The sequence below is a fragment of the Papio anubis genome, chromosome 7 (assembly GCF_008728515.1).
Source record: "Papio anubis isolate 15944 chromosome 7, Panubis1.0, whole genome shotgun sequence".
NCBI classification, from domain to species: Eukaryota; Metazoa; Chordata; class Mammalia; order Primates; family Cercopithecidae; genus Papio; species Papio anubis.
Window position 1 is genome coordinate 104,272,744 of NC_044982.1, and position 20,679 is coordinate 104,293,422.

General features: G+C 48.4%; 1 protein-coding gene across 2 annotated transcripts in view; it reads left to right on the top strand.

Moving 5' to 3' along the window:
• The window catches only part of SLC28A1 (solute carrier family 28 member 1), an 80,945-nt gene that overhangs the window by 35,160 nt on the left and 25,106 nt on the right, over positions 1–20,679 (top strand). For both annotated transcript variants that reach the window (XM_031668382.1, XM_031668383.1), the window contains 6 exons: positions 2,961–3,041; positions 5,330–5,410; positions 8,349–8,474; positions 17,705–17,835; positions 19,554–19,722; positions 19,849–20,046. In XM_031668382.1, coding sequence (XP_031524242.1) covers positions 2,961–3,041; positions 5,330–5,410; positions 8,349–8,474; positions 17,705–17,835; positions 19,554–19,722; positions 19,849–20,046 — 786 coding nt within the window. The remainder of the gene's footprint in view (positions 1–2,960; positions 3,042–5,329; positions 5,411–8,348; positions 8,475–17,704; positions 17,836–19,553; positions 19,723–19,848; positions 20,047–20,679) is intronic.

The following is a 20,679-nucleotide window of genomic DNA, read 5'->3' on the forward strand; positions in this document are numbered from 1 at the left end:
CACCTAGATCATGGGCACCTCCAAGTTGCTAAGTCCCAGGGGTCTAGCTCAGTCCTTACCTTTCCAGAGTTCTCTGATGCCCCTGACACAACTGCTAGTGACTATTCCTTCTGGAAAAATTGCCCCTTGGTTTCTATCCCGCCTCTCTCCTGGCCATCCTTCAGCCCTTGGTTATTTCTTTGTCTCCTTCACAGGCTTCTCCTTCCCCTGTCACCCTTCAGTGACACACTGACCACAGGGCCCTGTCCTTAGCCCCTGCGCTTCTCACTCAGGGTGATTTCCACAGTGAATTGTATCCACCAGCCATCTCTACGTGTCATTGTTGTTCCTCTTCTAATTTTTTTTTCTTGTTTGTTTGTTTTGTTTTGTTTTTTTAGACAGGGTCTCACTCTGTCACCCCAGGCTGGGGTGCAGTGGGATGATCTCGGCTCACTGCAACTTCTGCCTCCTGGGTTCAAGCAATTTTTGTGCCTCGGCCTCCCTAGTAGCTGGGATTATAGGTGCCCGCCACTATGCCTGGTTTATTTTTTTGTATTTTTAGTAGAGACGGGGTTTCACTGTGTTGGCCAAGCTGGTCTCGAATGCTTGACCTCAAATGATCCACCCACCTCAGCCTCCCAAAGTGCTGGGATTACAGGTGTGAGCCACCGTGCCTGGCCTTCTTTTTTAAATTTTTTTAAAATTTTATTTTAAGAGATAGGGTCTCACTCTGTTGACTGGGCTGTAGTGCAGTGCCATGATCATGACTCACTGCAGCCTCGAACTCCTGGAATCCGGTGATCCTCCCACTTCAGCCTCCAGAGCAGTTGGAACCACATGTGTGTACCATCATGCCCAGTTATTTAAAAAAATTTTGTATGTATAGAGATGGGGGCCTTGCTTTGTTTCTTAGTCTGGCCTCAAACTCCTGAGCTCAAGCAATCCTCCTGCCTTGGCCTCCCAAAGTGCTGGAATTAAAGGCATGAACCACTATGCTGGGCCAACCTGTATTTCTTATGAAAGAGCCCCAAGGCCTGGCCCAGATCTCCCCTCTCAGCTCCTAATCCTTTATCCAGCCGCCCACTTGATATTCCACAGGCATCTCAGATTCAAAGTTCAAAACCAAACTGATCTTCCCACAAACCTCTCCTGCCTATGCTCCCTCCCTTGAGAAATGTCCACCTATTATTGAAAATTATAGGAATAGCTGAATGCGGTGGCTGACACCTGTAATCTCAGCACTTTGGGAGAATGAGGCGGGCGGATCACTTGAGGTCAGGAGTTCGAGACCAGCCTGGCCAACATGGTGAAACCTTGTCTCTACTAAAAATACAAAAATTAGCTGGGTATGACAGCAAGCACCTGTAATCCCAGCTACTTGGGAGGCTGAGGCAGGAGAATCACTTGAACCCAGGAGGCGGAGGCTGCAATGAGCCGAAATCATGCCACTATACTCCAGCCTGGGCGACAGAGTGAGATTCTGTCTATAAAAAAAAAAAAAAAAAAAAAATTGTAGAAACAGATGAGAAATTCAGAAATAAAGAAAAAAGAAAACAACATTTACATAGCCCCAGCACATAGGGCAAGTTCTTTGACTATTTGGGAGTGCTTCTTTCTATAATTTTAATAATCCAATTTTCCCACTTAACATTGTAGCGTAAGAATGCTCCCATGCTATTACCAGTTCTACACGACTATTTTAAACTGTTGGGAACACAGGACACAGAATAGAGCAAACATTCCAACACAAAATGGTATAAGGTAAAAAGAAACCTTCCTCTCATCCCTGGCCCCAAGGCACCCAGTTCCCTCCCCAAGGCACCTGCTGTTGCTGGCCTCTTGCACATCCTTCTAATGATTCCTGCACCCATACAAGATCACACACAATGCCCCTCACACACATGTTTTTGGAGAGGAAGGGGACCTTACTATGTTGCCCAGCCTGGCCTTGAACTCCCGGGCTCAAGCAATCCTCTTGCCGCAGCCTCCTGAGTAGATGGGACTATAGACACATGCCACCATGCATGGCTACCCCCGACCCCCTTTTTAAACCCACATAATAGCATAGCATACACTCTTGTGGTACACTTTCTCTTTTTTTCATTTAACAACATATCTTGGAAATCAGTCCACAGCTGCCCATAGAAAGTTTCTGCATTCTTGTTTCCTGACCTTTAGTGCACTGGTGTATGTCTGTATCCTAGGTGATGCAACTAGTCTTCCACTAAAAGACCTCTCCGTTTTTTGCCAGTTTGTTATTAAACATCAGACTACAGTAAAGAAAGACCAGGGTGCAGAAAAGCAACCTCCTTTTCCATGGGCCTGGAAAGGAGGGAATGGGTGTGAGAAATTCTGAAGGGAGAATGGGTGAGCTTGGAGTGAAGGAAGAGGAGTGTTCAGCCTGGTACTCATAATAGGAGATGGGGTGATGGGAGGAGATGCTGGCTCAGGTCCGGGGTAAGCCTAATTCTGAGCTTGTTGGTGCTGAGCGGAAGTGGAGTACCAAAATGGCGAGGGTCCCCTCATTCAGGCCCAAAGCACGAGAGGGAGGTTAAGGCCAGAGTCTGAGGCCAAGGATTGAGCTCATGGAGAAGGGTGCACAATGCCGCCCTCACAGTGACTCTCAGATGTGGGCATTTTACTCCCATTTTAGAGATAAAGAAGCAGGAGATAAAAGTGGTGCACTCAGGCCCCACCCTACCACAGCACAGGCCTACCTGTGCTGAGGAGAGAGGGATGGTCTGGTGGCTGGTCACTATTTAGAGGGGAGCCGAGAGGACAAGACTGCCTCCAAAGAGGCCCTGCATGTGGAACGCCTGGGACTTCATGCACTGATCTCAGAGCATCTTCCCAGATCCTGTCAGGCATCTGAGTGGCAAGGCCTGGGAGGGAGTGGGCTGTCTGGGGTCTCCTGGACCCTGCCTGGCACCCTGCAGCCTGCCTGCCTCTAACCTGTGGTCCTATGCTCTCCTTCCCGGCAGGTTCTGCCCATCATTGTCTTCTTCAGCTGTGTCATATCGGTTCTCTACCACGTGGGCCTCATGCAGTGGGTGATCCTGAAGGTAAGTTCCCAGTGCCCATGACCTGGGCTCTCCCAGAGTCACCAGCTCACAGGGTTCACACTCTCCCAGAATGCCTTGCTCCCAGAGCGCAAACCTCCCCAAATACACTGCTCCCCAAGCCCATACCCTTCCAGAATTCCCTGCTCCCAGCACCTCCACCTTCCCAAAATCCCCAGCTCCCAAGTTCCACACCTTTCTGGAATCCCTTGCTTCTGAGGCCCATACCTTCCCAGAATCCCCTACTCTTAGAGTTCACAGTTCACACCTTCCTAGAATCCTTTGCTCCTGAGGTCCATACCTTCCCTGAATCCCCTGCTTCCAGGATCTTCAGCCTCACAGAATCTAGCACTGACCAAATATCCTTTCCCAAGGTCTCCTGTCATGATACCAAGGAGAAATAGCACCAAAGTCTAAAGTGGTCTTTCCTGGAGGAAATGTTGCAGTTTTGAGGCTGAATTGAAAAGGTGTAGAAGAAGAAAAATAATTTATACTGAAAAGATATTGAGAGACTGTAGCAGTGGGCCATATTGGCCAGACTCAGCTGGTATAAATGTCAGATCCTGTGCTTATGTTCATAAAATCTGCTGCACAAAACCAGGATGTAGGAGATAGCATTGGACAGCAACAGATAGCATTGGACCTGGCAAAAGATTCCAAGGTTTTAGTTGATTGAGCTCAGAATAAATCAGCAACATCAGATGGCTATCAGAAAGGCAAAAACAACCTGTGGTTATTGTCTTTGTTCATTTTCTGTTGCTATAACAGAATATCATAGACTGGGTAATTTATAAAGAAAAGATATTTATTTGGCTCATGGTTCTGGAAGCTGGGAAGGCCAAGAGCATGGCACTGACATCTGGTAAGGGCCTTCTTGCTGTGTCATAACATGGTAGAAGGGCAGAAGGCAGAATTGAGCACACAAGACACAGAGAGAGCAGGGCCAAACTTATCCTCTTTATCGAGTTCACTCCCGTGATAACCAAACTACTCCTGTAGTAACAGCATTAATCCATTCATGAGGGCAGAGCCTTCATGACCTAATCACCTCCTCAAGGTCATGCCTCTCAACATTGTTACGATGGCAATCAAATATATATATTTTTTTCTCTGGCAATCAAATTTCAACATGAGTTTAGGTGGGGTTATTTAAACCATAGCAGTTGTGTTAAGAGCCCACACAGCATAGCATAAAGGAGGTGATTCTCCCCAGACCTGGAGACTGTGTTCAACCAAGAGGCTATGACAAACTGAACTATAAGCAGGAGAGTGAAAGGGCTTGAAACCATACCCTCTACAAAATGGTTGAAGGAATAAGGAACGAGGAGCCTGGAGAAGAGGAAGTTAGGGGAGGATAGCTGTCTCTGAATACTTACAGAAGAGAGATTAGGGAAAGGGCAGCCTGAGAGGCACCAGCAGTGGATAGAATTCCAGGGAAGCAGATTTCATCTTGATTAAAAAGAAGAACTTCCTAATTGGGCGTGGTGGCTCACACCTGTAATCCCAGCACTTTGGGAGGCCAAGGCAGACGGATCACCTGAGGTCAGGAGTTCGAGACCAGTCTGGCCAACATGGTGAAACTTCGTCTCTACTAAAAATACAAAAATTAGCCGGGTGTGCTGGTGGGTGCCTGTAGTCCCAACTACTCAGGAGGCCGAGGCAGGAGAGTTGCTTGAACTTGGGAGGCAGAGGTTGCAGTGAGCTGAGATTGTGCAACAGAACGAGGCTCTGTCTCAAAAAAAAAAAAAAAAAAAAAAAAAAAGAAAAAAAGAGAAAAGAAAAGAAAAACGCTTTCTAACACAGTGTTTCCCAAAATCTTTTCCACAAAACTCTAGTTCCACAGCATGTTAGTAAATGTTACTAGGTAAAGGTAGCCTGACCCCCATGGTCAAATAATTTAGGGAAACTAGGCTAGACATTATGCTACATAAATTTAAACAAGCTTAATGCAGGACTTCTCAGAGGCTTTACTACGCTAATGTGTATTGGTAATCTCTAAGGGGTGTGTGTGTGTGTGTGTGCGCGTGCAATTCGCAATTCTCAAATATATTTGGCCAGGAAATCCTTTCTGCATTCCTATGGCGAAATGGGTGGCCTTGGGAAGGGGTAAGCCCCTATCGATGAAGGTGTGGAAGAAGATTATGAATTGACCTTTTGGGAAAATGTAGATGAGGGGGTCCTTCACTGGGCTGGGAGTTGGGAGGAAGGTGTGTCAGGTCTTTCACTCCAGCCCCCTTTGACTCTGGGGTTTGCTGATGTCCGCCAACAAGGAACACTCTGCTTCCTTCTAGATTGCCTGGCTGATGCAAGTCACCATGGATACCACAGCCACTGAGACCCTGAGCGTGGCTGGAAACATCTTTGTGAGCCAGGTGGGTATGGCAGCCTCCTACCCTCATGCTCATCAGCAGCTTCCCCAAAGAGGGCAGCTTCCCTGGATCCCCAGAGCTCTGATTTAGTCCAAGGAAAAGCCGTTTGAACCTTCTCCCAGGGTCCTCAAATTCTGCTGCCCCAGGGCTACGCTGTTTGGGGGATGACTGGGTCATGCCAGGGAGGATGTTGTCTGTCTGGCTTCTCTTACCACTCTAGCCCTAGGCGATCTTCATCAGCCTGAAGACTCACAGCTCCTACAGATGGAGTCCAGTTTCTCATCTTATACGTGAGGAAACAGGCTGAGGGGATGGGAACCCCTTAACCAAGATCCCACACGTATAAGCCATGGCTTCGAATCCAGGTTTTCTTCTTTCTGGTCAGAGTTTTTTCCACTGCATTATTTTGTCTTTTCTTTTCTCCCTCTTTCTTAAAATGTATTTTCCGAAGTAAATGTGACTCTGAAAGCACCCTCGGTGCTGAGTCCCTTTCAGAAAGCCTGATCCCCTGAGGATGGCCCTCTGGAGACTCTGCCAAGGCCTGTCCTGGCCCATCTGCTTAATGTTTGAGTCACCAAGAGACACTCTTGTCAAAAGATGCCATATTTCACTGTACAGTTTAGGAAACTTTGGGGAATATTTTTATCTTTTTTTCTGTGGTGCAAGTGTGTTGATTTGAAAGGATTTTTTCTGGTTGTTTTTTGTTTAGTTTTGTCTTGTTTTTAGCCAATGAAGATAGACATACTCTCAGATAAATTGTCAGAAAAGTCCCTTAAGGTGTTCAAAATGAGGCAAAAGAGGAAAACACTATTAAAATGCAAAGCAGTTATTTTATATGAAAGGCTGCAAATGTGTTCCATGTGTTTTGCTGGGAAAATATGTAGGCGGGGTGACATTGGGCGACGTGAAGCGCTGCCAAGGTGAATTCATTTCGGACAAGTTGTTGGTCAAGCTGACCTAGGTGCCAGGGTCTGTGCCTCATTTCCCCCAAGAAGGGGGAATGGGGAGCCTTCAGGGGTCAGTGATATCATTTCAACCTCTCTACATGTGGCAGGCCTGGGCCCTCTCCTCTTGTCCATCCACACTGCCTCCCTGCAGGATCACATTAGCCCCATGGCTTTAAATGCTCTAAATGCCTCCCAGGTCCTGCTCTGCAGTCCTGACCTCCCATGAACTCAGGAGTGACAGGTCAACTGGCCCCTTGACCGTCCACTTGGAGATTTAAGGGGTGTCTCACATTAAGACGCTAAGTCCAAACAACCAGAACTGTTGCTCCCCTCCCTCATCACCTCTGCCCCTCTGAAGCCCTTCCCCTCTCAGCAGGTGGCAACATCTTCCACAGGATCGTTCAGTTGGAGCTGGAAGAGCTGCCCTGCCTTCCTCTACTTCCCCCACCACGGCATCCAGTCTATCAGCATTCCCACAGCGCTGCCTCTGTGGCCCATCTACAACCCCCCGCTGCCCGGGCCACCTGCCTCTCACCTGAACACTGCTGTCTCCTCCTACCTCTTCTCCCTGCCCCTACTATCTGTCCTTCACTCATACACCCGAGTGATCCTTCATATACACAAAGCAGATGATTCCACTCCCGCCTAAGCAAGCTCACCCCTCACCCCGGCTTCCCAGCCCCTCTGTGGCACACCTGCCCCCTCTGCCTCCATCTCAGGCAGCTCCCCCACGCCCATCTGCAGCAGACATGCTGACTGCTATGGCTTCTGGACTTTGCAGAGCTTCTTGCTGCTTTAGGGCCTCTGCTGTTCACTTGCCTGGAATGCTGTGCTATCAAACCATGTCACTGGCTCCTTCAGGTCTCAGCCAACCCTAACCTAATGTCACCTCCTCAGAGAGGCCTTTGCCGATTTCTCAGTTTTTTTGTTTTTGTTTTCTGAGATGGAGTCTCGCTCTGTCACCCAGGCTGGAGTGCAGTGGCACAATCTTTGGCTCACTGCAACCTCCACCCCCCAGGTTCAAGTGATTTTCGTGCCTAAGCCTCCCTAGTAGCTGGGATCACTGACATGTGTCACCATGCCCGGCTAATTTCAGTATTTTTAGTTGAGATGGAGTTTCACCATGTTGGCCAGGCTGGTCTGGAACTCCTGACCTCAGGTGATTCTACCACCTCGGCTTCCCAAAGTGCTGGGATTACAGGCATGAGACACCATGCCTGTCCTACTCAGTTTTAAACACCCCTAACCAGTAGGCATTCTCACACATATCTTCATAGCTTTCATCACCGTCTAAAATGACATTGCTTACCTGCTTGGTTCCTTGTTGATTATCTATATCCTCCCACCACCTGCTAAAGCTCCCCTCCCTCCCTCCACTGCTCCCAGGATAGAAGCCCCGTGAAGGCAGGGACTTTATCCTGTTGACCCCATGTTCCTATTCTATAGAACAGTGCCTGGAACACAGTAGGCACTCAGTAACTAGTTACTGAGTGAATAACGAAGGGCTTCGGGCTGCCCAGATGCCCAGAAATGCACCCCTCATTCCAATGCCGCAGCTTCTTTCTTTCGGTCACCACTGTGGCTGCAGGAGAGCTTGGGCCTGCAGCAGGATCTGCTTCCCATCCATTTACGTGAGCAGGGGTCATTCCTGGAACCCCTCTGAACCTCTTTTGCTCTCCTGGAAAACGGAGATGCCCACTTCTATCTTAGAAGGGTGTGAGTAACAAAGGTGACGTGCCTAGCAGGGTACCTGGCACGTGGCAGGCTGTCGACACAGGGGAGCATTGTCAGGCCGGGAGGGAGGGATGCGGGTCTTTCTGCAGAGATGGGCAATGCTGAGGTTCAGAGAGGCTCAGCCAAGTACGGACACTGGTCTTTACCCCACCCTGCTGCCTCTTACCGTGGGACTCCCAGGCACTGACTGTGACCTGTGGAGGGGGAGGGTGTGCCCAACCACCCCCACCCTGCTTGTCTGACATCTTTCCTCTTTGCAGACCGAGGCTCCATTACTGATCCGGCCCTACTTGGCAGACATGACACTCTCTGAAGTCCATGTTGTCATGACTGGAGGTTACGCCACCATTGCTGGCAGCCTGCTGGGCGCCTACATCTCCTTTGGGGTAGGCAGAGCCCTCCTTCTGCTCGGCTATGTTGAGGACCTGAAACCCATCTTTGTGGGAGCCCCACACAGCTCCTGGCCAGGGCAGCCCTGGGATCTTCTCTCTTGGGCCTGCTGTGCTGGCAAGAGGAGGGGCTTCCCCTGAACCAGGCTGGACCATTTGCTTGAGCTTTGTGCATGGCCGCCTGGGGCAAAGCTGCCCGGTGTACCTGAGTGCATACTAGGTGCCAAGCAGTATGCTAGGTGTTTTAATAGCCCCATTTTCCAGATGAGAAAATTGAGGCTCCAGAGTAAGTGAGATGCCCAAACCCAGATCTGTCTGACTCCAAAATTCATGCTCGTTTCTCCAGTCTCACACCTGGGCTGTCCCTAGAGATCCGTCCTACTCCTTCCCTCCTCCCCTTCCCCACACTCTCTCTGGGCCCAAGTCCTGCCTCTGCTCCTAAATTATTTCCTGTGCAGTTTACACAGCATAAAGCATTTGTAAGTCAAAATCCAGTGGTGTGAATTAGGCCCTTAAAGCAATCACAGTGCTACTGCATGGCGGGTAGAGGGGAATTTTCAAATGCATCCCTCACATAATGCCCGGTAATAATGCTTTACTTTCGTAAAACACCTTGTGCTTTCACACTTGTGCTTTCACACTTGTGCTTTCACAGGCAAATCTTCAAAGGTCTCAATTTTATTTCCTTAATGATCAAAGAAATTCTTGCTTATTGCAGAAAGGAAAAAGTTTTAAAATCTCTTTCTTAACCCCACTTCCCGTGGGTAACTGCTTCTATTTTTTAATTTTCTATTTGAATTTTTTTTTTTTTTTTGAGATGGAGTCTTGCTCTGTTGCCAGGTTGGAGCGCAGTGGCACAATCTCGGCTCACTGCAACCTCCAGCTCCCTGGTTCAAGCATTTCTCCTGCCTCAGCCTCCTGAGTAGCTAGGATTACAGGCACACCCCACCATGCCCAGCTAATTTTTTTTTTTTTTAAGTAGAGACGGGGTTTCACCATGTTGGCCAGGATGGTCTCAAACTCCTGACCTTGTGATATGTCTGCCTCAGCCTCCCAAAGTGCCGGGATTATAGGCATGAGCCACCTCGCCTGGCCCGGTAACTGCTTTTAATAGCTTAGAACAGCTATTCTCAAAGTGGGGTTCATGGACCAGCATTGTCAGCATCACCTGAGAACTTGTTAGAAATGCAAGTTATTGGGCCCATCCTAGACCTGCTGAATCAGAGACGATAGGGGAGGCCAAGGCAGGCGGATTGCCTGAGGTCAGGAGTTCAAGAGCAGCCTGGCCAACATGGCGGAATCTTATCTCTACTAAAAATACAAAAAAATAGCTGGCCATGGTGATGGGTGCTTGTAACCCCAGCTACTTGGGAGGCTGAGGCAGGAGAATCACTTGAAACTGGGAGGCGGAGGTTCCAGTGAGCTGAGATAGCACCACTGCACAGCAGCCTGGGCAACAGAGTGAGACTCCATCTCAAAAAAAAAAAAAAAAAAGAAAAGAAATGATGGGGGTGGGACCAACATACTGTGTTGCAACAGGCCTCACAGGTGATTCTGATGCTCGCCCAGTTTGAGACCCACTGACCTAAAATGTCATTCCAAATCTTTCTGTGTAAGCAGTCTTTTAGGTATATACACCTGAGTACTCACATACTTTCTCTTTTTTTAAAAAATAAAAGATGAGAATCATTGATAAGGAGAAAATAGTTCATAAATTATAAAAAGATATTCAAGCTCACTGATGTTCAAAGGAATTAAAATAATAATAACTTATATTTCTTCTAAGTGATATGCAACCCATTACATGCCTCCAAATGGCAAGAGTATGTGGTACTCACCCACTCATGGTAAGAGTTTAATTTAGTGTAACCTTTTTGGTGAATGACTATCAGTCTATTTATTATATATTTATTTTATTATATATATAATATTTTATTATTTTATCATATATCACTTTCAAAAATTTTATTTATATAATAAAATATTATATTTTTATTATATAGATCACTTAAAAATATTTATTTTTTCTTTTTTAACTCCCCACATGACACCAACATGTATTTATATGTATTTTGAGACAGAGTCTCCCTCTGTTACTCAAGCTGGAGCACAGTGGTGCGATCGCAGCTCACCACAGCCTCAAACTCCTGGACTCAAGCAATCCTCTCACCTCAGCCTCCTGAATAGCTGGGACTACATACGTGCACCACCACCCCTGGCTTTTTTTTTTTTTTTTTTGGTAGAGATGGGGTCTTGCTATGTTGCTCAGGCTGGTTTTAAACTCCTGGGCTCAAGCAATCCTCCTGCCTTAGCCTCCCAAAATAGTAGGATTACAGGCATGAGCTACTGCATCCAGCTTCAATCACTTTAAAAATATTCTCTCCCTTTGATCCAGCTAGAAAAATTGTGATATAGGGATATTCTCACAAGTGTTCAAGAAATGCAAAATTTCAGCATTATTTGCAAAAGCAAGAAAACAGGACAGCCTAAATGCCCGGCAGTACAGTTATGCGCTGGGTGCATTGCTCCACACAAGGCGGTAGCATTCTGCATGAGAGCGAGGTGGCCTGTGTGTGCTGATTTGGAGATTGACCTTGCCATGCCTTCGCCTGACCCCCAGGCTCTCTGGATGCTGTGTGTGTGTGTGTGTGTGTGTGTGTGTGTGTGTGTGAAAGGGGGGGATGGGCGGGGGCGGTGACCAGAGAATGAGCTATACTGTCCCCTTCTTTAGTCCCAAATTCCACCTATCTCTCTCATCTCTGTCCCTGGAGATGATGAGGGATGGGTGAAAAAACAGCCAGCCTGCCCTTCCATCTCTCCTTCACTCTGGATGCCTGGACCACACCAAGAAGCTCAGCTCTACATCCCACAGAGCTGTCTGGGCAGGGCAGGCTGTTGCTTGACTTTTCAAGAAGTCCCCTTGTGCTCAGGAGCTTTGGTTTCTGGCCTGGCACCCTCCCATCTAGAATTCTAGAGACTATCATCTGGTTTGCACCTGTCTTGCTGAGGCCTAGAAAGGGCTCATTAAAGCTGGTGCACTCCCCACCTACCCCACCACCAATTGTTTTTGGTAGTGTAGGGGCCAAGGGAAAATTTCCCTTACACCCCCTGAAGGTTCACGGAAAAATCAACTCACAAAAGGCAGATTAACAGGAGAAAGGCACACAAATTTATTTAATGTATACACATGGGAGCCTTCAGAATGAAGACCCAAAGATACAGGGAAATTTTGTGCTCAGGTTCAACAAAGTAAGGACAGCCACGTAGAAACAGAATTGGACAAACGCAGTGTGATCTAATACTGAGTGGAGGAAAAACCGCAAAACCTGTCTGCGTAGACTCTTCTTGGCCTCTGTGAGCATGCATTTCTTCCTTCTGGAAGGGGGGTCTTATGACCTGCAGTCAGACAAGGTATGTCAGATAATTTCTTTATTGCCAGTTTTTACCCAGAAAGGCAGAGAGAAGTTAGAGCAATGTGTTTAGGCTTTGATGGCTGGGTTTTGGGAAAAGGGCTTCTGGTCACCGTGCCCTGCCTTGGAGAAGAGGAATTCTAGTTTTTATGGCTAGCCTTGAGGGAGAATTGGACTGAGAGATGGGAGGGCAGGAGAGAAAAGCTTCTTCCGAGGCGGCTTCTGAGCCCTTCATTCTGGGTATTGTTTTCAGAGTCCCAAGAGAAGGAATTTGATATTTCAAAAATGGAAACCCAAAACTTTGTTCCTGAAACTTTTCTTCATGGCAGGATATTGGGGGAGGGGATGCCATTATATTTTCGGAACTTAGGGCTTTAAATGTCTTAAGATTGTTCTGGTTCCTTCAGCCAACGAAAAGAATAACCCTGGTGTTCTTCCTAGTCATTACTTAGAACTGAAACACTGGAAGAATGCTCGCCCATTTCCACAGTCTGGCTTAAAACTCAGCCCTTTTTCCTTCCCTTTCTCAGGCAAAAGTCCAGGCCCAGCACTGGGCAATCTGGCTTCCCCATTGATAGGGCCTGGGTACCCACTTCCCTTTAGCTGCACAGAATGGGCAGAGGCAGCCAGGATCAGCCCTAGGTGCCCTTCAGCCTCCATTCACAGTCTCTGATTTGAAAGCCCCAGACTACAACTATAGCTGGCCCAGAGTTTGAAAAGCACCTAACAAACCTTACTTCCCTTCAATCTCTGGATCTGCCCCCAGTCTTGTCTCCAGAGCAGCTCTCTTCTGCCACCACCTGGCTCATGGCAGTCACTGCACCAGCCCTGCACTGCACTCCCTCTTAACTTCCTTCCCCAGTCAGTTCCTCGGTATCTTTGGCTCTACCCTCAGCCCCTGAATCCCAGAAGGGTCTCTCTTGCTCTTTCCTTCAAGCTCCCAGATTCTTTTTTTTGAGGCAGAGTCTCCCTCTGTCGCCCAGGCTGGAGTGCAGTGGCTTGATCTCGGCTCACTACAACCTCCACCTCATGGGTTCAAGCAATTCTCCTGCCTCAGCCTGCCAAGCAGCTGGGATTACAGGCATGCGCCACCACGCCCAGATAATTTTTGTATTTTTAGTAGAGACAGGGTTTCACTATGTTGGCCAGGCTGGCCTCGAACTCCTGACTTCAGGTGATCTGCCCGCCTTGGCCTCCCAAAGTGCTGGCATTATAGGCATGAGCCACTGCGCCCGGCCTCCAAGCTCCCAGATTCTTTTTATTTTTATTTTTTTTTAGTTTTATTTTTTTGTTTGAGACAGAGTCTGGCTCCGTCGCCCAGGCTGGAGTGCAGTGGCGCGCTCTCGGCTCACTGCAAGCTCCGCCTCCCGGGTTCCTGCCATTCTCCTGCCTCAGCCTCCCGAGTAGCTGGGACTACAGGCGCCCGCCACCTCGCCGGGCGAGTTTCTTTGTATTTTTTAGTAGAGACGGGGTTTCCCGTGTTCGCCAGGATGGTCTCGATCTCCTGACTTCGTGATCCGCCCGTCTCGGCCTCCCAAAGTGCTGGGATTACAGGCTTGAGCCACCGCGCCCGGCCAGCTCCCACATTCTTAAGACCACTTTGTTGCTCAATCTCTGGCTCTCTTCTCCGCACATCCCTCCTATTGCTGATATCTGGATATATCTAGGCCTCCACTGGCCAATACAGTAGCCCCCAAACACATGGCTATTGAACACCTGAAATGTGGCTAGTCGTATTGAAAAAATTTTAAGATGTTTTATTAATTTTTAATTTTTATTTTGTCATCCATATTGATAGTTTTATATTGATTACATGGGTGGAAAGAAAATATTTTGGATATATTGAGTTAAATATTAAATTAAAAATGAAATTATTAAAATTAATTTAACCTATTTCTTTTTCCTTTTTAAAATGTGGCTATGGCCGGGTGTGTTGGCTCACACCTGTAATCCCAGCACTTTGGGAGGCCAAGATGGGTGGGTCACCTGAGGTCAGGAGTTCAAGACCAGCCTGGGCAACATGGAGAAACCCCGTCTCTACAAAAATACAAAAATTAGCCAGGCATGATGTCAGGTGCCTTTAATTCCAGCTACTTAAGAGGCTGAGGTGGGAGAATTGCTTGAACCCAGGAGGCAGAGGTTGCAGTGAACCAAGATCGTGCCATTGCACTCCAGCCTGGGCAACACAGCAAGACTCTGTTTCAAAAAACAAAGAAATGTAGCTACTAGGCTGGGTGCAGTGGCTCATGCCTGTAATTCCATTACTTTGGGAGGCCAAGGCAGGAGGATGACTGAGACCAGGAGCTTGAGACCAACATAGGGAGACCCCTATCGCTATAAAAACTTTAAAAAATAAAAAATTACCTGGGCATGGTGGCACACATCTATAGTCCCAGGTACTGGGGAGGCTGAAGTGGGAGGATCACTTGAGCACAGGAGGTCAAGGCTATTGTGAGCCATGATCATACCATTACACTCCAGCCTGGGTGACAGAGCGAGACCTTTGGGTCAGAGAAAGAAGGGCCATGGGCAGGTGTGGGCCCTGGGATGCTAGGATGGAAGGCTTTCCTGGCCAGGTGCCTGGGAGGCAGGGCTGGGGAATGTCACGGCCCTGCAGAGTAGTTAGCAGTGGGGAGGTGGGTGTGGGCTGGCCCGGTGCCCAGGGAGTCCTGCCTGTGCAGGACTCAGCCCTTTCCATGATGAACTGGAAACTAGCAACCCCAGCATTTGAGGCTGTGACCACAACTGGGTCACCCAGGGGACAGTGTCCAGGAATGTGACAACTGCAGGGTGTGTTCCCTGCTGTGACTCAGGTTTACAAACCAGATGTAATCTACAAGTCAGAGGAAGGGGCAGGATCCTGCCTAGTGGAAGGAAAATACCAAGATTCCAGGTGTGGCACCATCCCAGCTGGGGCTGGGCAACTGAGGAGGAAGCAGGTGAAGTCGCAAAGCCTGGCCCAGAAAGTCCAGAGAGGACACCTGCCCCGAGTGGGCTTCATCCAGCAAGGGGCAGGGGCCCAGGCTTGCACACCCAGTGTCCACACAGGGCCCTGGGGAGGTATCAGGCTGCTGCCAATTCTTGTTCACGTTTTAAGGAGTTTTGTCGATCATTAAAAAGAAACAACTGGGGTTTAGAAAAAGAAGAAAGACACAATTCCTTGGATTCAGAGTCTGAGAGGGTCTCCAGCCTGGCTTCTCAGCAGCAGGCCTGGCACTTCCCTGAGATGGTAATGAGGGGTGCCCATGATCTGCCCTCTGCTTTTCTTTTTTATTTCTTTCTTTTTTTTTTTTTTTTTTTTTTTGAGATGGAGTCTCACTCTGTCACCCAGGCTGGAGTGCTCAGATCACTGCAACCTCTGCCTCCCGGGTTCAATCCATTCTTGTGCCTCAGCCTCCCAAGGAGCTAGGATTATAGGCACCCACCACCACACCAGGCTAATTTTTGTTTTTTTGTTTTTTGGTGTTTTTTTTTGAGATGGAGTCTTGCACTATTGCCTGGGCTGGAGTGCAATTGTGCGATCTCGGCTCATTGCAACCTCCGCCTCCTGGGTTTATGCGATTCTCCTGCCTCAGCCTCCCAAGTAGCTGGGATTACAGGCACACACCGCCACACCTGGATAATTTTCTCTATTTTTAGTAGAGATGGGGTTTCACTATTCTGGCCAGACTGGTCTCGAACTCCTGACCTTGTGATCCTCCTACCTTGGCTTCCTGAAGTGCTGGGATTACAGGCATGAGCCGCTGCGCCCGGCCTAATTTTTGTGTTTTTAGTAGAGATGGGGTTTCACCATGTTGACCAGGCTGGTCTTGAACTCCTGACGTCAAGTGATCTGCCCGCCTTGGCCTCCCAAAATGCTGGGATTACAGGTGTGAGCCACTGTGTCTGGCCTGCCCTCTGCTTTTATCAGCCTGAGTGTCTGTCTTCAACTTACCTCCTTCCTCCTTTTTATTTTTATTTAACACTTGAGAATGCAGTTGGCTTATTACAAACTTTAAGAAGAAACATCTATTTTGCTTTTTTGTTTATTAAAAAAAATATTGTCGTGGACATTTCGAAAGATACCAAAATGCCTATAATCTTTGGGAGGCCAAGGCAGGTGGATCACGAGGTCGGGAGATTGAGATCATCCTGGCTAACACGGTGAAACCCCGTCTCTACTAAAAATACAAAAAGAAAAAATTAGCTGCGCGAGGTAGCGGGCGCCTGTAGTCCCAGCTACTCAGGAGGCTGAGGCAGGAGAATGGCGTGAACCCAGGAGGCAGAGCTTGCAGTGAGCCAAGAGCGCACCACTGCACTCCAGCCTGGGCGAAAGAGCCAGACTCTGTCTCAAAAACAGAAACAAAAAAAAAAAAAGAAAAAAAGAAAAGAAAGATACCAAAATGCAGAAAAAAAAGAAAATTGGCCAGGGATGGTGGCTCATGCCTGTAATCCCAGCACTTTGGGAGGCCCAGGTGGGCAGATCACAAGGTCAGGAGTTCGAGACTAGCCTGGCCAACATGGTGAAACACCATCTCTACTAAAAATACAAAAATTATCTGGGCTCGGTGGCGCATGCCTGTAATCCCAGCTACTCCAGAGGCTGAGGGAGGAGAATTGCTTAAACCTGGGAAGCAGAGGTTGCAGTGAGCCAAGATTGCACCACTACACTTCAGCCTGGGTGACAGAGCAAGACTCTGTCTCAGAAGAAAAAATAAAGAAAATCACCCCTGGCCCCACTAGCCATGGACAGTCAATTCATTGCCATTTTGGTGTATTTCTTTCTAATCTTTTCATGCATCGTTGTGGAGTTTGTTTCCCTACTGCCCCCAGTTTTGTTTATTCTCTACCTGCAATGTTGTGGGCCCTTTCCCATGTCATTGTGAGGCCTTGATGACCATCGTTTTCAATGACAGCCTGATGATGCTTAGCCAGTCTCCCATTGTTAGATGTCTGAGTTGGTTCTGGTTTCCCTGCTTAGTAAATGATACAGTGATGGGGGAAACATGTCATATTTCTCTGTGGAAAAGAATAGAGAAGCGAAGGGTTTGGGGTCACACTGAAGATAAAAATTTCTGGAAAGGAGAATCCCAGGGGCCGACACTGCTCTGCCATCTTGCTGGAAAGGGTTTTCGTAGTGTGGCTCCCAGAAGGAGACTCGGGGCCAAACGGTGGCTGTCATAGGAGGCAGATTTCCTGAGAAGGAGTTCTCAAACTGCAGGATTGGATGTGATGGGTTGCCTTGTAATGGTGAGTTCCCTGTCACAGTAAGCATTCAAAGAGAGGGCCTAGAGAGGGAGTACCTTCCTATGCTAGTACATACCTACACTAAGGTGGAATTGGGTTAGCTCTTAAATCCATTTCATTTCAACTCTCAGGTTCTAGAGCTTTGTCTGAAACCATCACAAATTCCTCCACTAAGGGGGAAACCTCAGCTCACGGGGATTAGTGGTCAACAGTGACAGCCTAAAAAGGAAGAAAGAATCTTGAACTTGGAGCCAAAAGATGTGATGGGCTTTAATTCCTTCTCTTCCTTTATTTTGGGAAGCCGTATTTCATCCTTTGGAGTCTCAGTTTTCTTGTCTGTAAAATGAGGATAATAATATTTGTCATTCCTAACTTAGGGAAGCACCAGGAAGAAATAGAAGGTCCTATACATATAGCCTGTGACCTTCGACACATAAAAGGTATTATTATTAGTGATGACAGCAGTTATGACAATGAGGACATATCAGTGGGACAGACTACACATGTGCCCTTGCTGCCCTAGGCTGCACTCCTTGGTCGCCAGCATTTCTTCTGACTGTCCACCTAGAACCCGCACTCTCACTCTTGCAGATCGATGCCACCTCGTTGATTGCAGCCTCCGTGATGGCTGCCCCTTGTGCTTTGGCCCTCTCCAAGCTGGTCTACCCGGAGGTGGAGGAGTCCAAGTTTAGGAGGGAGGAAGGACTTAAACTGACCTATGGGTGAGCACAGCAGGAGGTCCTGCAGAGGGGGTAGTTGTACAAGGTGGGGGGAGCAAAACAGAGGGTACTCTTCTCTCTGTCCTTCACTGTCTTCCACCAGCCCAGGCCCATCTCTCCACTTTCCCTGCCCTGGTTTTGTCTTCATTTGCTATTTTAGTCCATTTTCTGTTGCTTATAACAGAATACCTGAAACTAGGTAAGTTATAAAGAATAAGAATTTATTTCTTACAGCTATGGAGGCTGAGAAGTCCAAGGTTGAGGGGTCGTATCTGGCGAGAGCCTTCTTGCTGCTGGGCATTCTGCAGAGTCCCAAGGTGGCATAGGGCATCACATGGCGAGGGGTTGAGGGGTGCCGGGCAGGGAACTGAGCATGCCAGCTCAGATCTCTCTTCCTTTTCTTAAGAAGCCACAAGTCAAGGCCAGTTGCGATGGTTCATGCCTGTAATCCCAGCACTTTGAGAGGCTGAGGCAGGCAAATCACTTAAAGTCAGGAGTTCGAGACCAGCCTGGCCAACATGGTAAAACCCCATCTCTACTAAAAATACAAAAGTTAGCCGGGCATAGAGGCTCACACCTGTAATTCCAGCCACTTGGGGGGCTGAGGCACGAGAATTGCTTGAATCCAGGAAGTGGAGTTCCAGCGAGCCTAGATTGTGCCACTGCACTTCAGCCTGGGCAACAGAGCAAAACTCCGTCCCAAAAACAAAAAGCAACCAGTCCTACTCCCATGATAACCCATTATCCCATTAATCCATTAATCCAACATTCAGGAATGGATTAATCCATTCAGGAAGGCAGAGCCCTCATGACCCAATCACCCCTTAAATGTCCCACCTCATAATACTGCCACACTGGCATTCAGACCATAGCATTTGCAAAAATGCACACTCCAGTTCTCATATCTTAATTTCCAGTCTCTGGCCAGCAGGAAACAATGAACTGGGCAAGGCTCGGGGGTGTGGCCTGGTTCTTGGGTCTGTGGCCTGGTGTGTGTACATGTTGAGGAGAGTCATAGAAAGGCCCCATGCCCCCATCTCTATGTGCCTGAGCTCTGACCGCCAGGGTGTCAACCACACATTGACATTCTGAGTGCCATCTTTGATTTCACTCACCTCCTAACATCCTGTCGTAGTCTTAATAACTGTTAGGTAACCTTTAAACCTTAAACAATGTTGAAAAGGCACCACATTGGACACATTTGCTTGGGCACAGTGGACGACCCCAACCTCACAACCTTCTGAGGCACTGGAGCAGCACTGTCCCATGGAAATGTAATGTGAGGCGCCTGTTATTTTCTAGTAGTTGTCTTTTAAAAAGTGAAAAGAAATGGGTGATTTTAATAACCCATTTTACTTAACCCTGTATACCCCAAAGTACTGTCATTTCAACATGTAACCAGTATAAGAATTATTGAGATATTTTGCATTTTTTGGTACTAAATCCTCAGAATCTGGTCTGTATTTTGTACAGCACAACTCAATTCAGACAGCCTCCTGTCACGTGTGGCTGATGGCTTCCATCTCGGACAGTTCAGCGCTAGAAACCTGGATCTTATCCCAGTGCTTTGACCAGCCCCTTTTTCTCTCTGGGTCTCAGGGAAAATTAGATTTTCCTGCTCTGAAATGCTCTTCCAGGGTTCCTATTTGAGCCTATAGGATAGGGATCCTTGCTGATTGTGGAGACAGGCCAGTAATGATCATTCTTGATCACAATAACAGAGATGCTCAGAACCTCATAGAAGCAGCCAGCACTGGGGCCGCCATCTCCGTGAAGGTGGTCGCCAACATCGCTGCCAACCTGATTGCGTTCCTGGCTGTGCTGGACTTCATCAATGCTGCCCTCTCCTGGCTGGGAGACATGGTGGACGTCCAAGGGCTCAGCTTCCAGGTGCGTTTCTGGCCACCACACTCAGTCTGTAGAGAGGATGGCCCCAGGTGGGCAGTGAGTGGTGGCTGGAGGCCCAGCAGAGCCCAGGCCCAGCCCTCAGTGCCAGTCATACCCTTGTGCCCTCAGGTCATCTGTTCCTACATCCTGCGGCCTGTAGCCTTCTTGATGGGTGTGGTGTGGGAGGACTGCCCAGTGGTAGCTGAGCTGCTCGGAATCAAGCTGTTTCTGAATGAGTTTGTGGCCTATCAAGAACTCTCCAAGTACAAGCAACGCCGCCTGGCAGGGGTCGAGGAGTGGGTCGGCGACAGGAAGCAGTGGATATCCGTGAGTGTCCCAGTCCTCCCAGTCCCCTACCTGTGGCAGGGGGATGACACAGCACAGCCACTCCTGAGGGCCCCTGGCAGCTGCTCTCCTGCTCCCTGGGCCTGGCTGAGACATACTGAGGTGGTGCTTCACCTCCTACATCCTGTAGTCCTGGAAGACAAGACAGCTTCGGGCTTCGCTGCCATCTTTCTCAAGGCCTCTTAGGAGGCTGAGGTGCTGGGAGAGAGGATTGTTTGGGATGTCTGAAACCTAGCTCTAGATGGGTCATTTTTCACTGTGGCCTTGGGCCAGCCACAGCACCTTTCCTCTTCTGTTGGAAAACGGGGTGAGATGCCTGCCATATCTACTCCAAAGGCATACACATGTGCACCCGATGAGCTGGGAGAGTGAGTGAGATAAGGAGACTTCACTAACACCTTCACTGTTTTGTTTTGTTTGAGATGGAGTCTCCCTCTGTCATCCAGGCTGGAGTGCAGTGGCACATTCTCAGCTCACTGCAACATCCACCTCCCAGGTTTGAATGATTCTCGTGCCTCAGCCTCCCAAGTAGCTTAGACTACAGATGCCCGCCACCACGCCCAACTAATTTTTGTATTTTTAGTAGAGACGGGGTTCACCATGTTGGCTAGGCTG